Source organism: Phaeodactylum tricornutum, chromosome 15 (genome assembly GCF_000150955.2).
Source record: "Phaeodactylum tricornutum CCAP 1055/1 chromosome 15, whole genome shotgun sequence".
NCBI classification, from domain to species: domain Eukaryota; phylum Bacillariophyta; class Bacillariophyceae; order Surirellales; family Neidiaceae; genus Phaeodactylum; species Phaeodactylum tricornutum.
The window spans coordinates 1-20,153 of NC_011683.1; the positions used below are offsets into that span (position 1 = coordinate 1).

The 20,153-nt window shown below is 47.9% G+C and overlaps 7 protein-coding genes across 7 annotated transcripts; 5 read left to right on the forward strand and 2 right to left on the reverse strand.

The window, feature by feature from the left end:
* Positions 1 to 339: 339 nt before the first annotated feature.
* Positions 340 to 888, forward strand: PHATRDRAFT_38075 (predicted protein; the record flags this gene model as incomplete). The annotated part of the gene is made up of 1 exon (XM_002182104.1): positions 340 to 888. One exon carries the CDS (start codon positions 340 to 342, stop codon positions 886 to 888), a length of 549 nt encoding a protein of 182 aa, XP_002182140.1.
* Positions 889 to 5,860: 4,972 nt separating this feature from the next.
* PHATRDRAFT_38076 (predicted protein) lies at positions 5,861 to 7,483 on the forward strand (the record flags this gene model as incomplete). Its single annotated transcript, XM_002182105.1, has 3 exons — positions 5,861 to 6,369; positions 6,534 to 6,981; positions 7,100 to 7,483. 3 exons carry the CDS (start codon positions 5,861 to 5,863, stop codon positions 7,481 to 7,483), a joined length of 1,341 nt encoding a protein of 446 aa, XP_002182141.1.
* Positions 7,484 to 7,826: 343 nt separating this feature from the next.
* PHATRDRAFT_47779 (predicted protein) lies at positions 7,827 to 9,963 on the forward strand (the record flags this gene model as incomplete). Its single annotated transcript, XM_002182106.1, has 3 exons — positions 7,827 to 7,973; positions 8,105 to 8,654; positions 8,747 to 9,963. Exons 1-3 carry the CDS (start codon positions 7,872 to 7,874, stop codon positions 9,961 to 9,963), a joined length of 1,869 nt encoding a protein of 622 aa, XP_002182142.1. The 5' UTR covers positions 7,827 to 7,871.
* An 880-nt stretch (positions 9,964 to 10,843) lies between these two features.
* PHATRDRAFT_47780 (predicted protein) lies at positions 10,844 to 13,331 on the reverse strand (the record flags this gene model as incomplete). Its single annotated transcript, XM_002182271.1, has 2 exons — positions 10,844 to 11,106; positions 11,444 to 13,331. The coding sequence occupies 2 exons, from the start codon at positions 13,329 to 13,331 to the stop codon at positions 10,844 to 10,846; spliced, it is 2,151 nt and encodes a 716-aa protein (XP_002182307.1).
* Positions 13,332 to 14,169: 838 nt separating this feature from the next.
* On the forward strand, positions 14,170 to 15,973 carry PHATRDRAFT_47781 (predicted protein; the record flags this gene model as incomplete). The annotated part of the gene is made up of 2 exons (XM_002182107.1): positions 14,170 to 14,312; positions 14,409 to 15,973. 2 exons carry the CDS (start codon positions 14,170 to 14,172, stop codon positions 15,577 to 15,579), a joined length of 1,314 nt encoding a protein of 437 aa, XP_002182143.1. The 3' UTR covers positions 15,580 to 15,973.
* A 718-nt stretch (positions 15,974 to 16,691) lies between these two features.
* PHATRDRAFT_14403 (phospholipase) lies at positions 16,692 to 17,879 on the forward strand (the record flags this gene model as incomplete). Its single annotated transcript, XM_002182108.1, has 2 exons — positions 16,698 to 17,557; positions 17,663 to 17,879. Coding segments are annotated over 2 exons (1,077 nt in total), but the record flags the coding sequence as incomplete, so codon positions are not given.
* A 567-nt stretch (positions 17,880 to 18,446) lies between these two features.
* PHATRDRAFT_47783 (predicted protein) lies at positions 18,447 to 19,255 on the reverse strand (the record flags this gene model as incomplete). The annotated part of the gene is made up of 2 exons (XM_002182272.1): positions 18,447 to 18,701; positions 18,781 to 19,255. The coding sequence occupies 2 exons, from the start codon at positions 19,253 to 19,255 to the stop codon at positions 18,598 to 18,600; spliced, it is 579 nt and encodes a 192-aa protein (XP_002182308.1). The 3' UTR covers positions 18,447 to 18,597.
* Between the last annotated feature and the right edge of the window lie 898 nt (positions 19,256 to 20,153).

The following is a 20,153-nucleotide window of genomic DNA, read 5'->3' on the forward strand; positions in this document are numbered from 1 at the left end:
CCTAACCCTAACCCTAACCCTAACCCTAACCCTAACCCTAACCCTAACCCTAACCCTAACCCTAACCCTAACCCTAACCCTAACCCTAACCCTAACCCTAACCCTAACCCTAACCCTAACCCTAACCCTAACCCTAACCCTAACCCTAACCCTAACCCTAACCCTAACCCTAACCCTAACCCTAACCCTAACCCTAACCCTAACCCTAACCCTAACCCTAACCCTAACCCTAACCCTAACCCTAACCCTAACCCTAACCCTAACCCTAACCCTAACCCTAACCCAAAGTATGCGCAACTCTTTGTAGGGAGACGTTCCCTCGTCACTGACGTCTACCCCATGAAAACCGACAAAGAATTTGTCAACGCCCTAGAGGATCATATCCGCTACCGTGGGGCCATGGATAAGCTCATCAGCGACCGTGCCCAAGCTGAGATCAGTAAAAAGGTTACTGACATTACACGGGCTTACCACATTGACCAGTGGCAAAGCGAACCACATCATCAACACCAGAACTTCGCTGAACGACGCATCGCTACCATTGAGGCCAATACGAACAACGTTCTCAATAAAACGGGCGCGCCCAATTCTACCTGGTTACTCTGTGTTACTTACATATGCTATGTATTTAACCATCTTGCGCACGAATCTCTAGATAATAGAACTCCGTTGGAAATTCTCAACGGATCGACCCCTGATATCAGTGTTCTCCTCCAGTTCTCTTTCTGGGAACCTGTTTATTATAGGATCGAAGATGCCACCTTCCCGTCCGATGGTACCGAAAAACGTGGTCGTTTCGTCGGCATCGCAGATTCTGTAGGTGACGCTCTCACCTATAAGATCCTTACCGAAGACACCAACCGCATCCTATTCCGTTCTAGTGTGTGATCCGCGTCTGTCCCATCTGAAACCAACCTCCGTCTTGCGACACAGGATGGGGAGAGTATTTCTAAGCCCATCAACTTTATCAAGTCGCGTAGAACAGAAAATCAAAATTCCTATGCCTTGAAGGAGCTACCTGGTTTCACTCCTGACGATCTCATCGGTCGCACGTTTCTCACGGATTCACACGATAATGGAGAACGTTTTCGAGCTCGTATCACCCGAAAAATCATTGACCCAGACAAACCTTCTGATGTGAATTTTCTTGTTGAAATAAATGATGGTGAATACGACGAAATTCTAGCGTACAACGAAATTCTAGATAAACTCGAGACGGATCTAGACAAAGAACTTCACGATACTGACCGTAAATGGAGTTTCAAGGACATTGTGGCGCACGAAGGACCTCTTTTCCCTAACGACAAGAACTACAAAGGATCTAGATTCAATGTACTTGTAAACTGGGAAACTGGGGAGTCTATGTATGAACCCCTAGATGTTATCCGGGCCGACAATCCTGTTACATGCGCTACCTATGCTAAACGACAGGGCCTCCTAGATACACCAGGTTGGAAACAGTTCAAGCGCCTTGCAATCAGAAATGTTACATTCCAACAACTTGCACACCAAGCCCGGCTTCATAATGGTTGACGCGCTCCCGTACTGAAGTTCGGATATCAGATCCCTCGTGACCACAAAGAGGCAGTCAGCATTGATAAGGGCAACGGAAATAGTAAATGGCAAGACGCTGAGAGTACCGAGAGAGCACAATTGCATGAGTACGACACCTTCATCAATAAAGGCAAGGCCACTATCCGAGGTCAACATGTTGAGAACGCACCTGAGGGATACAAGAAGATCCGTATCCATACCGTATATGACGTCAAGCATGATGGCAGACACAAGGCCAGGATGGTGGCAGGTGGTCACCTAACCCCAGTACCAAACGAGAGTGTCTATTCAGGAGTCGTTTCACTCAGAAGCCTTCGAATTGTCATATTCCTAGCTGAGCTCAACAACCTAAAGCTGTGGGGAGCTGACATAGGAAACGCGTATCTTGAGGCCAAGACCAAGGAGAAGGTCTTCGTAGTCGCCGGTCCAGAATTTGCAGACCTTGAAGGACATATCCTGGTGATTAACAAGGCCCTGTACGGACTCAGGAGTAGCGGATTGCGCTGGCACGAGCGTTTTGCGGATACCCTTCGAGACCTTGGTTTCACGGCAAGCAAAGCTGACTCCGATGTATGGATGAGGGAGAATTCCGGTGTGTATGAGTATATTGCTGTGTATGTTGATGACATTGCAGTGGCAGCCCATGATCCAGAGCACATCATGTGCCAACTCAAGGAGACGCACAAATACAAACTCAAGGGAGTTGGACCGTTGGATTATCACCTAGGATGTACGTTCGAACGTGATAAGGATGGTACCCTGTACTATCACCCCAAGAAGTACATCGCTCGTATGATGGAACAATACGAACGAATGTACGATGAGCAGCCCAAGATGTTTGTATTGCCTTTGGAAAAGGGGGACCACCCGGAGTTAGACTCCACCTCTGAACTCGACGACCATGGGATCAAACAGTATCAATCCCTCATCGGTAGTTTACAGTGGCTTATCACCCTCGGTCGCTTCGATATAGCTACTGCCGTCATGAGTATGTCGCGGTTCCGTGTTGCGCCTCGCGAGGGCCACCTAGATCGACTCAAAAGGATCTATGGTTACGTTAGGAAGATGAAAGCAGGTGCTATACGGGTCCGTACGGATGAACCGGATTACTCGATGTTACCCAAGAAAGTACATAGCTGGGCAACATCCGTATATGGTAATGTCAAGGAACTCATACCTGGCAACGCTCCTACGCCTCTGGGAAAACACGTCACACTCACTTGTTATGTGGATGCCAATCTCTACCATGATATGATCACTGGTCGATCGGTTACCGGTGTCTTGCATCTCATCAATCAAACCCCTTTTGAATGGTATTCCAAGCGACAGGCTACGGTTGAAACCGCCACATATGGATCTGAGTTTGTCGCAGCGCGCATTGCTGTTGAACAAATCATGGACATACGTACTACAATGCGCTACCTTGGAGTTCCTATCACGGGGAAGTCAGTGTTGTTTGGAGATAATCAGTCCGTGATTACTAGCTCAACGGAATCCCAGTCCCCACTCAACAAGCGACACAACGCTCTTTCTTACCACAGAGTACGAGAGGCTATTGCAGCTGGTGTTGTTGAGTTCCACAAGATCCTGGGAGCAGATAATGTTGCAGATGTTCTCAGTAAACATTGGGGATTCCAACAAGCGTGGCCCGTATTGAAGCCCCTCCTTTTCTGGCAAGGCGATACGTCAAAATGTGAGGTAAAGTTTTCGAATACATCAAGACAGGCCGATGGGGAGTGTTACGGTATACACCATCGCGACATGTCTGTGCGACAGGTAAAAGATACCAACAGGAACGTGGTTGGTGATCATGTTGAGGATGGCGATGGAACCGTTGAATTTGTGTCGGCCTTATTGTACGACACGATGTATTTGCGGGATGACTATGGGAATCCTTTGGAAGAGGATACAGGAAAGGATTATACGAATGAATGATAGGATCCAGTCCCACGCATTATGAGGGAGTAATCAAGGAGGAATGAATACTTGCTACAAGATTCTGTGTGGGATTTATATTTAGAAGAAGAAGACTTGTACATGTGAGTAAGATTATCTGGAACATGGTAATGGCAGTCCAGTGAACTGGACCTCCCTAGCCTGATGGACTAGTAGTAGAATAATCTTCCTCTCATTGTTTTAGAAAGTCATTGATCCAAATATTGCATTAGCATAGGTCCTTGTATCCGCTGTCTAACCCGTGGGGAGTGTCGTAAGCGAGTTGAGTTTTACAGTCCCTAGGCTCGCTTAGGTGTATCGCAGGTTGTTCGTAATAACGCCCAACCTTCGTTTACCAGACCTTGTCGACACAGCGTTTTCCTGTCTTACGTACGTACATTGGTTGTACTACGTAACAATTTGCATCAAGCCATTCTTCGGGGCGGATTCTTGGAGTTGCCAGGACTCTTCCAGATGAATTACGTAATGCTCGGATATAAGTCCATGGCAGTGCTCTACAGCATGACAGAACGAAAACCCCAAACACGTTTACTGTAGAAGGAAACAATCTTTCATCGAAGCGCAACCTGTACTGATGGTGACACTGACTGAAACTGCAAATTTCCAAACATTGGAGGCAAATTGTAGAGTTTGGACAATCAAGTATTGCTGAAGCGGAGAGACAGAAACGGGAGGCTCAGACAAACTGATAAGAGTTCATTGGGTACCGAGTTCTATTGGAACAGACAATCGAATACAGCTGCGAAGCAAAGACAGATCCCAGAATAATTACTATGAGGTCTGGTACTGATCCCAGAGTAATTACTTAGAAGTCGGATAGATCCCAGAGTAATTTTACTTAGGCGTAGTTTCTGGATAAATTCTATACAGTATTGTATGTTTTTACTACTCTGGGATCTCCCTCCCCTTAGGATCTCTTGCCCCCTCTGTGCTGCTTCTATCTGCTCCTGGACTTCCTGTTAAACATTCATTTCGTGCCGAGCAACTTTCCAATCCAGTGTGGTCTTCTCACTGCGCAAGGTACTTATGCCAGGACTCCTCAAAGTGGACAATCACTGTTCCATTTGCATCAAGCCATTCTTCGGGGCGGATTCTTGGAGTTGCCAGGACTCTTCCAGATGAATTACGTAATGCTTGGATATAAGTCCATGGCAGTGCTCTACAGCATGACAGAACAAAAACCCCAAACATGTTTACTGTAGAAGGAAAAAATCTTTCATGGAAGCGCAACCTGTACTGATGGTGACACTGACTGAAACTGCAAATTTCCAAACATTGGAGGCAAATTGTAGAGTTTGGACAATCAAGTATTGCTGAAGTGGAGAGACAGAAACAGGAGGCTCAGACAAACTGATAAGAGTTCATTGAGTACCAAGTTCTATTGGAACAGACAATCAAATACGGCTGTGAAGCAAAGACAGATCCCAGAGTAATTACTATGAGGTCTGGTACTGATCCCAGAGTAATTACTTAGAAGTCGGATAGATCCCAGAGTAATTACTTAGGCGTAGTTTTTGGATAAATTCTATACAGTAACGCATGTTTTTACTACTCTGGGATCTCCCTCCCCTTAGGTTGGTTTAAACTTGGACTGGGAAGATTCCCCTCATTCCGGATCCTAAGTATCAAGAGGAAGGATATGAAATAGTCATTCAAAAAATAACGTAGAATTCATAAAGAAATACTTAGCGATTTTTTTAAGGCTGAAAATATTTAACCAATTTCTGCTTTTCATACTTGACAAGCTATCTTGTGGCTTGTGGTAGGGGAATTGGACAGGAATATGCAAAATGAGATCCACTGACTACAGATAGATCCGCTTAACTTTGTTGATCCTATTACTGTTATTGGTACTTTGCAAGAATTTGGATGTTTCCTGACTGTTAGTTGTTCAAGGCAATTGAGGCAAATGGATGAGCACTCGTCAGAATCAACAGTCAAAATGATGTGGTTGTGGTGACAAAGTGAAGGTCTGCTGTGTTGAAGATTGGAAGCAGAAAAGATTTGTCGAGTGCACCACTCTTGGTTCATGATATTGACGTCATCAAATGTCGCAGAATTGGGTGCCCCTTTGCCCCACACTCAAGAAGTTCCTGTTCTCCAGGTTAACCAAGAGGGTTTACTTATGTTGTTGGACACTGAACCCCGACGAATTACTTACAACATCGGACAGTGAACTGGGAGGGAATACTTATATGTCGCACTGTGAACTCAGAGGAAATATTTATATGTTGCACTGTGAACTCAGAGGGTTAACTTATGAGGAGTTTTTGGATAGATTTTATACATCATTGTAGGAAAGTACTACTCTGGGTTCTCGCTCCCCTTAGGTGGCAAGGGCAATCGTGTCATGACCAGTCCGGACGGCGAAACCTGGAGGAGTCGTACCAGTGTGGTTGACAATTCATGGACGAGCGTCGCGTACGGAAGCGGGAAGTTTGTCGCAGTCTCTCAGAATGGAAATGACCGGGTCATGACCAGTCCCGACGGGGAGAATTGGACGGCTCGTGACGCTGCGGCATCCAATAAATGGAGCAGCGTCACGTACGGCAACGGAAAGTTTGTCGCAGTCTCTTCTAGTAAAGCCAATTGTGTCATGACGAGTACCGACGGCGAAACCTGGGCAAGTCCGATGAATGCGCCGCCATCTTCTGATTGGTCGAGCGTGACGTTTGGTGGCAACACGTTCGTTGCCGCGGCGAATGGTGGCAAGGGCAGTCGCATCATGACCAGTTCGGACGGCGAAACCTGGACCTCGCAGACCACTCCCGCAGCGAACGTTTGGAATAGCGTGACTTTTGGCGCGAACAAGTTTGTGGCGGTAGCCGGTTCTGGAACGGGAAATCGAGTCATGACCGGGTAGGGTTTGGGGCTCCAGTGATTGGTTCGCAATGGACGAGCGTCTCTTTGGCGTGGACCCGAAACTATATGTATTCAAGAGATGAAAATGATAGGTTTCGGAAAGCAAGACTATATGTGATGATGAAGCAAGTGAAGTCCAAATAGGATTATTTGGACTACAGCTACTCCTTTGGCGACAAGTGCTATTGTGCGACAACGTTTGATCACGACATTGCGGACGTACTAGTCGAAACACCGCAGGGATGGATGACAATTCGTCAAGCTTGCGAGGTACTTGGACCGGGTCCCGGTATTGAAGGACGACTGGTGTACAATGACATACAGTGCGGGAATGGACCACCTAATAATGCAGGAGATGAGCACGTGTATCCTGGACGAACCGATGTACGTCGACTGGAACGTGGTAGACTGGCTAGTATTTTCAGGCCGTTGTTTTCTCGGACTGTTCATGATGAAATGCCTCACCATCATGCTTCTCCATTGTACAATACACAGCTTGGACCAGAAGGTTGTGGTCAGATTGGTCCCCATTGGAATTTTGATGCCATCAAATCATTACCGCCAGGCAGCGCCCCCATGGCTCTGCCCTCTTCTTTAGCAGCCGGAGCAGTGTCTGTCCCAATACTACCGGGCGTAGGAGTAATCACCGGAATTTTGTTCTGTGTTTTGAACTGGCAACATTTTGATCTTGTTCCGTGACACCAAGGCCTCTGGATAACCACTGCAGGCTGCCCGGAAGAAAGCCAGGACGTGTTACTTTCTTTCCAGGCCGCTACGAAAATACTCGGGGGCGAGCCCGGTTTGCTTGTTGCTGATCAAGGGCAACATTGCCGGTTATAATTGGCTTGTTGGTTCCTTGGTGGATCATCTAACTCGTGACTTGACAAGAGAAACCGTAGCGCAAGGCAAGCCAAGCGGACAACCATATACTCCCAAGCAGTTGGTCTCTGCAATGGTGGTCAATTCCGGTTTCTCTACTGGTGAAGCCTATGTTGTGTGGGTAGTTCTTGTGTTGGCATATGTCTTTCGAATGGCGCCCTGGTGTCGCGCCGTCTGGACAAAAAATGAATCCCTGTGTAAAGATAAAAGATACATTCATGTTTACATTTAGTACACTGGGATCTCCTTTTCCTTAGGAATTAAGTAATGCAATTTGAATCGTTTTTCCAACCACATCCTACCTGGCGATTGTACGCAATTTCGAATGCTGAGTTCGCAATGGGTACCGATTCCATAGTAAAAATATATCGATGGAATGATCAACGGAGATATACTCCTCTAAAACCGAATTCGAAAAGTTGGAAGTAGCGGAACGCTCTATAATTGAAACCTACTAGTTCACGAAAGAAACGAACGATACCAGCAAATTGACAATTCTCTCTTTTTTTTTTGCGCCTTCTCCGATCGATTTTTGGTTCCTGGCCAAATTTCCTTCATCTCATCATCGTATCAAGCAGCTTTTTCGAAAAGTCACGACCGCGATAAACACCACCACCACCATGAAGACTTCCTTTGTCTTTCTTACTCTCTTTTCCCCTTTGCTCGTGCTTGCGGCTGTAGAGGCGCAGTCTGCTGACGTCTCGGAACAGCCTGACAAGTTGGTGAGTATATCTGTACTGTAGGCACTCAATCCAAGCCTATATTTGTCCCCTTTTCCGAAGCTTGGCAACAATTTCCTCTTGGTAAAACTCTCATCCTATCTCTCTCTCTTGTGCCTCTTCCATTTCAATAGAACAATGGTGTCCCATCCATCCTTGAGGTCACTGGTCGCCGCCTCAAGAAGGGAGGCTCCAGCTCGTATGGCAAAGGCGGCACAGCTTCGTCCAGCGCGGACAGCAAAGGCAAGGGCGGCAAAGGTGCGTCCGGCTATACGAAAAGCACCAAGTCCTCCAAGTCTCGCAAATCGGCAAAGGATCCCAAATCAGAAAAGCACCCCAAGGCTACCAACGCACCTGTACCCGTCGCAGCTCCCGTAGTCGCCCCTGTTCCACCTCCCACCGTCGCTCCCGTCCCATCTCCCATTGTTCCTTTTATGGAGGTTGTGGATGTGGGATACAGCATCTCGGTGGAAGCCAACATGGGGACTGATATGATGGAGTTCTTTACAGAGCTTGAAACAGGACTTGTTGCCGCCATGGATATCTTGGCGCCCGAAATTGTCGCGGAGATTCTTGCCCCCGGAGGACGATACTTGAAGGCTAGTGTCCTGGCCATTCACAATCAGCGCCGTCTGACTGCCGTGGTGCAGTTGCCGACCTCCATTGAATCCTTAATGATGATGGGTAAGTGGAGGTTTGGATGAAGCATGAGATGTGCCGTTGCTAGACGTGCTATGGTTCTAATGGTTGTTCTGGCTTTTCATTTTGTTTGTCAGAGTGCGGCAATTCTGTGATTGGCGATGATTTACTTTGCTTTGACATTGTTCATAGCATTGCGCTAGAAATCAGCGGTGACACTGTCCCAGAGGAATTTACGGGGCTCTTTGAAGAAGACATGGACACTGCAATTAAAGAAGATCTGCTACGAGACAAATTGCTTGAGACCAATCCTAACTCTACAGTGATTGTCTTTCCCCCTCCTGTCCAGCCAACTCCCGAAGTGTCCAGCCCCCCGACTTTGGCTCCGACTACGAAGCCCGCCGGCGCTCCGCCAGGAATGCCAGTCAATGACCCCAATTTGGTGCCGGCTCCATCTCCAACTGCAGCCCCAACTTTGATGCCGTCTACGATGCCCTTGGCAGCACCCCCCACTGGAACCGACTGGACAATCAGACCCATTACGGCCGACGATTATTGGCAAAGCGTCACGTACGCGAATAACATGTTTGTCGCAGTCTCATTCGACCGGGTCATGACCAGTCCCGACGGCATAAATTGGACGCCTCGTACCGCTGCGGAAACCGGCGAATGGCGGGACGTCACTTTTGGAAAAGGAATGTTTGTTGCAGTGGGATGGAGTATCGTCATGTACAGTTCGAATGGCGTGGATTGGACCAGTGCAACCAAGGTGCCCGCCCAAGAATGGCTTTCCGTCACCTACGGAAACGGATTGTTTGTCGCCGTGCCCTATGGTGGCAATCGTATCATGACCAGTTCGGACGGCATGGCTTGGACGAGTCGTACCAGTGCGGCCGACGCTTTCTGGCAGGGTGTCGCGTACGGGAATAATATGTTTGTGGCAGTTTCTCAGAATGATGGAACGGTCATGACCAGTCCAAACGGCATCAACTGGACGGCTGGTACCGCTGCGGCAGCGAATAATTGGATCAGCGTCACGTACGGCAAAGGGAAGTTTGTCGCAGTGTCTTGTTTTGGCAGCGGCAAAAGTGTCATGACAAGTGCAGATGGCATAACTTGGACTGGCCACACCGGTGTGCCAAACACTTGTTGGTGGCGTGTGACGTTTGGTGGCAACACGTTCGTTGCCGTGGCGTCTCGTGGCGACGGCAGTCGGATCATGACTAGTTCGGATGGCGAAACCTGGTCCTCGCAGATCACTCCCGAAGCGAACACCTGGAGGGGCGTGACTTTTGGCGCAAATACATTTGTGGCGGTAGCGGATAGTGGAACCAATCGAGTCATGACCGGGTAGGGTTTGGGGCTCCAGGGCGAACATATTGCACTGGACAAACGTCTCTCTGACGTGGCGCCGAAACTATCTGTATTCAAGTGATGAGAATTATATGTTTAGGAAAGCAAGACTATGTGTGATCATAAAGCAAGTGAAGTTTGAATACCAATATGTGGAGCAAGAGTGAATGTTAGCGAGAATGAGCAAGTTGATTGCGTGAAAAATAAAATTACAAAATAGGTTTAAACACCACCATAAGAACAAGAGTTTGGAAGGAAGTTGACTCACATAGCGATTTCTGGAGATGGTAATCGAGTCATGACTGGGTAGGGTTCGGGGCTCCAGTGCGAACGTATTGCAGTGGACGAGCGTCTCTCTGGCGTGGAGCCGAAACTATATGTATTCAAGTGATGAAAATGATAGGTTTCGGAAAGCAAGACTATATGTGAAGATGAAGCAAGTGAAGTCCAAATAGGATTATTTGGAACAAGAGAGAATGTTGGTGAGAATGATAAGTAGTCAAAAGGAGCAAAGTTAATGGAAAATAGGTTTACAATTGAACTTCACAGTAAGTACAAGAGTTTGGAAGGAAGTTGACTCACGACTGTAAGTGTTGTTCAACACAGAGTGAATGAACAATGAGGGTCAAGATTTCAACAGCTGTTCGTCACTTGAATGTCAAAAATATAGTTAACCTAGTAAACTCAATTCTGTTTCTGGATTTGCTAATGAGGCAAAAGCAAAAACCACAAAGGATGACAATCTTTGATTTCTTCTCCCAAGAGCAAGAGTCTTTTGATGGCTTTGTCAGCACTAGCACTGTCTGCCATAACGGTCATTGTTAGCCCTATGAAGGCACACCCTAGCAAAGCCATTTTGTGGGAAAAGAGCCAGTCAAGTTTTACAAAGTCTTGCTGTGGTTGACGTTTGTTGGGAAGTATCCTTGGTTGCCTCCGGTGCCGTCGCGTCTAGTGGCGCCATGCAGGCCCGTGTCAGTGACCCTCGGCGTCTGGAAGAATCCTGCGCTGTACTTGCCACCGCCGTGATTTGCGTTGGCGGTGCCGAGCGCGCCTCCATTGTGGTCAGCGTGAGGGGCATGAACACCATACAAACTCAACACTCTTGCAGCCAATCCCAATCTGGTCAGTGTCCAGGTTGCGCAACCTGTGATGTAAGCCACACACAAGCCTTACAGGCAACCCAATCCCTATTCAACAGTCACTTGGTCAGGCACATGCATAATTAGATCTACAGCACCATGCATACTACATTGTTGCCGCTTTGTACACTCTTTTAGAGTACTCAATGGCATAGTAGCATACACAATGTTCTAATATAAAATTGTTTGGATGTTGGAACAAACCGTTTTGTCTAATTCATCTTGCAATTCTTGTTGACGTGTGATGGCATAGTGTAGCTCCACAATATGTTCGTTTTCGGCAAGTGCTCAAAGACAAAAAGGTCCCGAAGCCAGCAGAAACGGTACAAACCAGAAACATACCATGGGGACCAAACCAATAGAGCATCATCTTGGGCAACAGATACCCATACACAAAGAGAGGCGGCAGCAAGTAGACCCTCACGACGTCATTGATAGCGTATTCTTTGGTGTAAAGAATGAACGAAACTCGCATGCATCTCACCGAATCGTCCTCCTCACCAAAGTGAAAGTATTCGTTTACAAAAGCTGTACAGACTTCATACAGGCACCAAAGAATCAACATTGTAGTCAATCTTTTGGAAAAGAATGCGCTGACGGAAATCCAGTAAGTCGCAAAATGCGATAATGCAATTGCCGGGGATGTCACAGGATGGACAATTTTGAAAGTTTGGTAACTTTCGACTACAGTGTACCAGATTGGTCTCGGTGATAGAAGGCCTGCAGAATGGGTTTGAAAGGTCTTGAATACCGCAACTGCAGCCAAATAAAGGAAGCAATGAAAGACTTGAGGCCCTGGTCGGTCAAGTTGCCGTGTCTTGTGTCCAAACTTGACAAGCACTAGTAACACTACCAGACCAAGAACCAACAGCCAGTCAATCTTCTGAACGATACGACCGATTGTCCGAATTTTTGATTGACCCACCGCTGTTAAAGCGTTCTCCTTGCTGATAACACAATGCAAGTCCCAGCTCGCAACTGAATCTATGGTGTGGTCGCAGACGGAGGAATTGGCAGTTGCTTGGTTTCGACAAAGATCAGGCCCCGACGGAAATCCTGTTGCGTTGACAACCTTGTTAGTGCTAAGAAGAGGCTCGCCGAGGTCGAACGAAACGTGAACCCACGATCGATCGGCAACTGTTTTCTCGACGTAGTCAGCGGTGATGCTTTTGGCAGCGAGGATATCGTTGCTCATTGCGTATAAGAGGGCATCGGCCACGAGCGGTTGGAAGTATGTTCGGCATTTACCTCGTGTGAAAGTGATTTCGGAGAAGTAGACATCCAAATCGTCGGCGTAGAGATCGATGCACGCTACCCCAGGAACGTGCTCACCCATATTTTTCACAATGGAAATCATCTTTTCCCAAGTCTTGGGCCGTGACAAATGCTGGCAAGGTTCCAAGATACTGGTGATTTCCAGCTTTTGAAAGGCGGAAGAATAGTAGGATCCACGTTTCGTCCGCCCTTCATCACATCGGATACAGACAAAAACTGGTTGTCCGTTGGCAATCCACCAGTGGTATTCCTTCATGCGTTCTACGGGCAGTCGGTGTTCGATGAGGACCCGACGAGGAACAAACCCATACTGGGGTTCTTTCTTTTGAAACTCGGGGCTGGGAACGTCGGAAAGGGTATACTGCATTACCTTCTTTGCGACTTTGTGCGCCTGTTCGATTTCCGAAGGCTCTCCGAGCCAGGATTGGAACTTGTGTGTTTCTTGCTTGCAACCTTTGAAGCAAACGTAGCTCTTGTTTTGGACTTGTGCGGTCCATCCGGTGGCGTGAGCTGGTTTGATGATTGAGTCTGGCAAGGCCTTCATGTACATGGCGTCAAAGTCTGATATATTGGCCGTGTCGTAGACTGCAATGGTGGGAACAATCTTGACGGAAGTTCCCATTTGCTCTACCAATACTTTGGCTCCGACTTTGTCAACGAAAGGAGCGACCGATTGACCCCAGGTGATGTTGGTCAACTTGAACCTTCTGCATTCGCTAGTATAGGTTGCTCTTCCCTCTAGAAAAATGCGGGACATTGGCTCAAGATCTTCTTGTCCGTTAGGTTCCGAGGCCAATACAAAGGGATCGGACAAGTCTCGAGGAACTGGCGGATGCAAAACGGACGTCTGTTTGTGCAACAGGACCGTCACACTTTGAAAGACAACCAGAGCGATTAAGATCCCAAGGCGGCGGCTCCTTTGGAGCTGAGGTAGCAAGCTGTGCTGTAGCGTCATCTTAGCATGGATCCTTACTAGTGTAGCGAAAGTGAAACGTTGACCTCCATCGCGGTATTGTGGTCGACGGAGCATGCCGGTGGAAGAGGTGACTTTGACACCGGACTAACAGAAACAGGAACGGAGTTCATTCACGTGTCGTCCGGCGATTTGTTAATTGATGACAAACGTAGAAAGAAATCGTATGCCAGCCAACCTGGCCCAGCCCCGTCTAGACTGTCGTTGTAGAGTCAAGTACTTATGCCCCGTAGTGGTGGCACATTTCCAGTAATCGCGTTTGTTTTGTTTACAGTCAACAAAAAAGTCGCCCGGAGCAGGGCGCGCAACACAATGCCATTCTGTCACAACATATGTACCACCCAAACGAACACATTTACATTTAGACGGTCCAGCGTTCTGGATTACGGATTTCATGGGACTGAATGTCAGGTTTTACAGTCGACAAGTGAGTCGATAGGGCGCGCACGGCGAGAATTGTCAAGTCTCAGCCTGCCATCCGGTCTCTTTATTGTCCGTTTTTGTCGAAAAAAATCTCATTCTTTTTACGGGAATCGCAAGCAGGAATTTCGTTAATTTCTTACAGCGCGATTGCATCTTTACAGTTAGAACAATCTGTTTTCGGCTTTTTTAAGTATTTGTTGAAAGATCGATCCTTGTTTATGTCCGTGATTGTACCATAGCCCGTTTTCTCGAATAGCCCCCAAGACATTTCACGGAAGTCAACGAATGGAGTACAGGAACGTCGGATGGGATACAAACAGTAAGCATTCCGATCCATCTACCTTGGCTTCCGGGCTCTCCCACACGTTGTGTTGCCGTCAACACGGAACATTCGGCAATGGCCGTGCGCAAGCCCGTCTTAGCGCTCTACCAAGCGGTTGCGGCGACCGATCATCATGATGTTCAAGTCGGCGAAGCCGCCAAATCAGGTTCCGGTACCGCCACAATTCCCACCGGAGTCTTCAAGTCCGTTTTTGCAAAGTAGTGCCTCACTGTGAGCTTTTTGTATACTGTCGGCCTTAACCTAAATTATATTCTCACGAAACCAATGCAACTCTCCCTCATTTGATAACACAGCCTGGTCAAGAGCATTGCTGGTGCGGGTGTTCTTAGTCTTCCCTACGGTGTCGCCGCCTTTGGCAATGCCCCGTCGGCATTAATTCCGGCAATTGGAGTGATTATGTTGATGGGAGCTGCATCCGCCTATACCTTTGGATTGATTGGGCGCGTCTGTCAATGCACCGACACAAATTCATACGCCGCCGCCTGGGACGTTGCCGTGGGCCGGAAGTCTAGTTGGATCGTCGCCTTTTCCTGCTTTATCGACTGCTTTAGTGGCAATCTCTTTTACAGCATGATTCTAGCCGACACGTCGGTTGACCTCTTGGCTTCGGTGGGTGTGACAGTTACTCGCACCCAGTCTCTCTTGTATGTCACGAATTTGGTCCTCGCCCCACTCTGTTTCCTCAAGAATCTCAGTAGTCTAGCACCGTTTTCACTCGTGGGCATCATCGGAATGCTCTACACAACTCTGGCAATGGGTCTCCGTTACTTCCAGGGTTCCTACGCCCCCGGTGGAGAGTACTTTAGCAGTCAACTCACCGAACCCGTCTTTGGGGTTGACGGAGCCTCGGCGGCATTCTCACCCAAGGCCCTCATCCTCACCTGTATGCTTTCCAATGCCTACATTGCCCACTTCTCGGCTCCATTGTACTGGAGCGATCTCAGAGACAATACCATGGAACGCTTTCATCAAATGATTGGGTACAGCTTTACTGCGGTGGTGGTCATTTATAGTCTGGTTACCACCGCGGGTTTTCTCACCTTTGGTGCCGCCTCGAACGGATTCATTCTGAACAATTACTCCACGAACGATACGATAGCCAGTCTTTCGCGGTTTGCCGTCGCCATTAGCATCATCTTCTCCTACCCGCTGATCTTTGTCGGAACCCGTGACGGTCTGATGGATCTTTTTCGCGTCGAGGAGGCGAAACGAAACACAAAACTCATCAACAAATTGACGGTGACCCTCATGCTTTTGGTGACGGCATTGGCTAGTCAATTGACTGATTTAGGAGTTGTGGCGTCGATTGGTGGAGCCACCTTTGGAACGGCCCTCGTCTTTGTGTATCCTGCTGTCATGTTCCTCAAGACGCAGACAAAGAGAACCAAGGAAACTGTTCCAGTATTTTTTATTGGTGTTTTGGGTGTTGTTGTGGGGGTGATTGGCACGACCATGTGCTTTTGAAATATTCGCTTATCGCAGGTATTTCACCCCGTGAAATAAGTTTGGCAACAACACTAGAGGTAGTCTCGATATGGCGTTGCGTCTATGGCAACTGCTCTTTGTATAATCCGCGCCCTCGATGGGGCAGGTCAGTGCTTCGGATGCTCTCGATGGGTTCTTGGCGCTAGATAAACCTCGATGTCGCTGACTGTGGAGTGGTCTATACTTATACTGCTACCGCCGAGGACCAATCCGTCGGTCTCTTTATCATTTTAGGCACAAAGGGCATTTCATCCAATGCGCATTAGGGCAAGTCCGAGGTCGTAAAGGCAGCCGAAGATGTTTTCACTTTTGGAGGAATCAAAGGACTCGGTGACCAAGGTAGTAAAACTAGTCTTTCGGTTGGATGCAAAAATTGGCGCTGGAGAATCAATGTAACATAGACGCGTCGGATATCACCCTGTTCTGCTTGTTTGGTAGAAATAGGTAGGCTTTTGCGGAATCATGAGGAGGCCTTTCTGAGCATGCGTGGAGGCTATTGTTGGTCTGACGTTTTGCTGACGTCCCACTCATTTGATTCCGGTTTTTGTGGGGTCTGTCAATCGGTCGATCGGTCGTTCGAAAAAAAAACCGAGACTCGTGCCCAAATATCACCATGACGAAATAGAGAATATATTTCGGTACAGGACAGGTTGACTTTGACATATGTCACACCATTATCGACAACCTGGTTTTCCACAAAGACGCTCTTCTTTCGTTTTAACGAGTAAACGGACCCCAAAATGGTGGAACACGGAGGAACTTCATGGCACCAGACTTCGCGAGGAGTTTCGATTTTGATTACGATTTACCTCTTTCTGTTCGTCTTTGTAATGGTTTTGAGTGTAAGTCAAGGTTGCGCTCGACAATTCGAGTGCAACCAATTGCGAAACCTTACGGATGATCTCATTAGCTATTCCCTTCCGTTCTAATTTGACTTGAAACAGAAATTCCTTCACGATCTACCTCGACTAGGTTCCATTCTCCCTGAAGCAGCTCTAGTGATTCTCGTCGGCATGCTAGCAGGTCTCATTATCGATTCGGTGGCTGGCGACGTTCAGGCCGATGGCGTGGCCGACGATGTGGCTAGATCCATGCTTTCCTTTTCACCGAGCATATTTTTTGTCGTACTCCTGCCGCCAATCATCTTCAACAGCGGCTACCACTTGCGACGCGATTTGTTCTTCCGGAACATTGTACCCATATGTATGTACGCTTGCATAGGAACGGCTGTTTGTACGATGGTGGTAGCTTCTATCCTCTACGTCTGTGTTCCACTCTTTGGCTTTGGCTTTCGACCAACCTTTCTGGAACTGGCAGCCTTTGGTGCGCTCATTAGCGCCACCGATCCAGTGAGTACCTTGGCGGTGTTTCAGTCCAAAAAGGTGGACCCGCATCTCTTCTATCTCGTCTTTGGTGAAAGCGTCATCAACGATGCCGTCGGTCTCGTATTGTTCGAATGCTTGGCCCATCTCATCGAAAAGCAGCAAAACCAATTGAACGTGGGACAAGAGTTCGCTCAGTTCCTTTACGACTTTAGCACGGGCTTCTTGGGGTCCTTGGTATTGGGAACGCTATTCGCCATCACCTATGCGCTCTTGATGAAGCACGTCGATATGAGAAAGACACCCTTTTTGGAATTGTGTGTTTACATTACTATGATGTACTTTCCTTTTGTTGCGGCCGAAATATTGCGCCTCAGTGGTATCGTTACGGTCTTGTTCACTGGGATTGCATCCAAGCGATACGTCGAGCCCAATGTTTGCGCCGAAACTGCCGTCAATGCCGATATTGTTTTTCGACTGGTAGCCCATTTGACCGAGACCATCATCTTTTTGGATTTGGGGTTATCGGTATTTGGTTTGGTGGGCGACGGCGCCTTTCGCATTGTCTTTATTGCCTTTGCGCTTCTGGCCTGTTTAGTAGGTCGTGCAGTCAATATCTACCCCATTACGTATTTGTTCAACATGGTGGCTGGCCGGGGCAAAACGATCCCTCCACCTACTATTGGTAACGAGTACGTGGCTGAGGGTACCAGTAGGGAGGATGGCGTGATCTTGACCAGTCCAGGGGAAAGTATGACGGATGACTCGGTTATCCCTTGGAAGACGGCACATATGTTGTGGTTTTCGGGATTGCGGGGAGCCGTTTCCTATGGACTGGCTCGCATGTTTCCACAAACGGAGAATCAGAGCATTTTTATCGCAACGACCATGTTTATTGTACTGACAACCACCTTTGTACTGGGTGGAGCTACCGAGTCGGCTCTTCAATTTCTCAATATTGACACGGGAGTCGACGAAGTGAAGTATCTCAAGCACCTCAAGAAAAAGAAGCTATTCTTTGGCTGGTTAAGCCACTTCGAAGACCAGACGCTACGAAGCTGGGTTCTGCGGGACTTTGACAAGCGCAAGCTCGATGACGATGGCGAGATTGTCGAGGATATTGAGGAAAAGCTCTTCTATCAAGAACATATTGAACTGACCGAGACCGAGCACGCGCAAGTACGAGAGAAAAAGGGTGGTCTCTATGATTACGGACAATAGCCTTTTTGATTCTCCGAAGTTGCCTACTCTATACCTGAAAGCCATGCCCATCAAAGGGCAAACGAAATATCCAACTGTTGTCTTCGCGGCGCCGCGAGTATATTTAGCATACCCACCGTTTTTGATCGTACGACTGCCTGTTTTCTAGTTCGCGACTTTCACGTCTCGATCGTAGCCCGTTGTGAGTTGTCCATTACATAAATCCTAGAGGCAATGCAACGTTGTATTGTCGGTAGGAATGATAGTGCAATCGTACCAAAGTCCGACACTCTGTAGCAAACTTCTCGTTGACTGTACACATATACTTAGAAAACCAAAACTAATGTAATTGTAGGCTTGCGGTTGCTACACTTATTGTAAATCGAAATGGATTGACGGACTCATCACTCATTCACGGCGTGTTACCCAAGATTACGTGTCCTGTAAACCAGCGGGAATGCTATCTGTGCATTGTTTACCCGAAACGACGACCTTTGGCGGCGCGGACACCCCCAGAGTACGCACCCACTGCGGCTCCCGCTTTCGCTCCATCGCGGGCCTTCATTCCTGGGAGAATGGCTGTATGTCGAAGAATCGGCAACGTGTCAGCAAAAGTGGCGAGACCAAGGCAGCGACAATAGCTTCCAGGTGTACATACCTCCAGCGATGGCTCCCCTCACCGCACCTCGAGCAGCCCCCGTGCCAGCGCCACCCAACACAGTCGGTTGCCGAGGCTTTGGTTGAGGTGGTGCGGAAACTGGAGCAGCCTGAACAGGAGTCGCTTGCGCTATGGGTGCGGGTTGAACTTGGTGGGGGTTGAGTTTGGCCTTTAACGAAGCATTTTCCGCTTCCAGATCCGAAATAATCTTGTTGTAGTATGCGGTATCGTTTACGTCGGCTAAGGAATGAGCCTCGATGATCTCTTTCGTGCTTTCGATGGATGTGAGGACCTTTCGCGCTTGTAGGTTGCTCATATCCAGATCCCCAGTCAGATCTTCCGTAGTTAATGTGAGAAGCATGTCACCGTCGACAGCGTGTTCACGAAAAGCCTCCGCTTTTGTTCCAAGGCCGATACATCCTAGCCAGATAGCAACATCGTCGACGTCGTAGTGTCTCAGCTCCTTGAACGGCATTTTGGTTCCGCTTCTTGCACTTGAGTTCTCTGACAATGCTTTTTGTCCGTATGGGTTACGGTAGGCAGCTTTCTTGGAAATTTATGCGCATTTCAGAAGAATTGTCAAGATTCGGTCCCGTTGCACACCCAGTTGTCCTATCGTGTATACATACGCGGCTGCTGTCAAGATGTCGGCAATTTGTCCGAAGAAAGAGCGTGCTCACTGTGACATCAACCGAAAGGTTATAAACGATTCATGGTCTAACACTGACGTGGAAATAGCAATTTTCCCTTTTCTGTGACTTTTCTCTTCCCAAAGACAGATTTATGAAACACGAGCCAGTGGATGAAAATAAGGAATAGATTGAACTACGACATGGATTTGACGAAGCCCAAATATATACAGTCCCGCATAGTGTCCGGGAATTGCCAACAACCAACTTTCAGTCACTCCCTGTGGTCCTATATAGTCTGACTTTTTTTCGTTTCTCGCAACGCCTACAGTATAAAAATACACCCACCAATAATCCCCATGTCCTCCCTTCATTGCTCCTGTGGCATACCTCCAACATCCGGGAACACTTAAAAGTTGTTAGTCACTGCCAACCTAACCAAGGCATGGTTTTTACTTTTCCCTTAGAACACCCTAGAGGCAAACACTTAGTTCTGGTACCATACCAAAACAATATTTGATAAATAACAATTTCACCGTCAACAGTTCATAGTGGCCAACGGAAACGCGGTTTGCAGTCCCTCCTTCACGGTGGTGATTGTAGTTCTGCCGCACATCCTTTCCAAACAACCAAACCGTTGAAAGACCTTTGTAGGTGCATGCACTTTTGCAAACGCTTCCGGGAGGGGTGGACCGTTCGGATCCAAGCGCATGCTTTGCTACTCTTGGGTAAACAATCTACAGT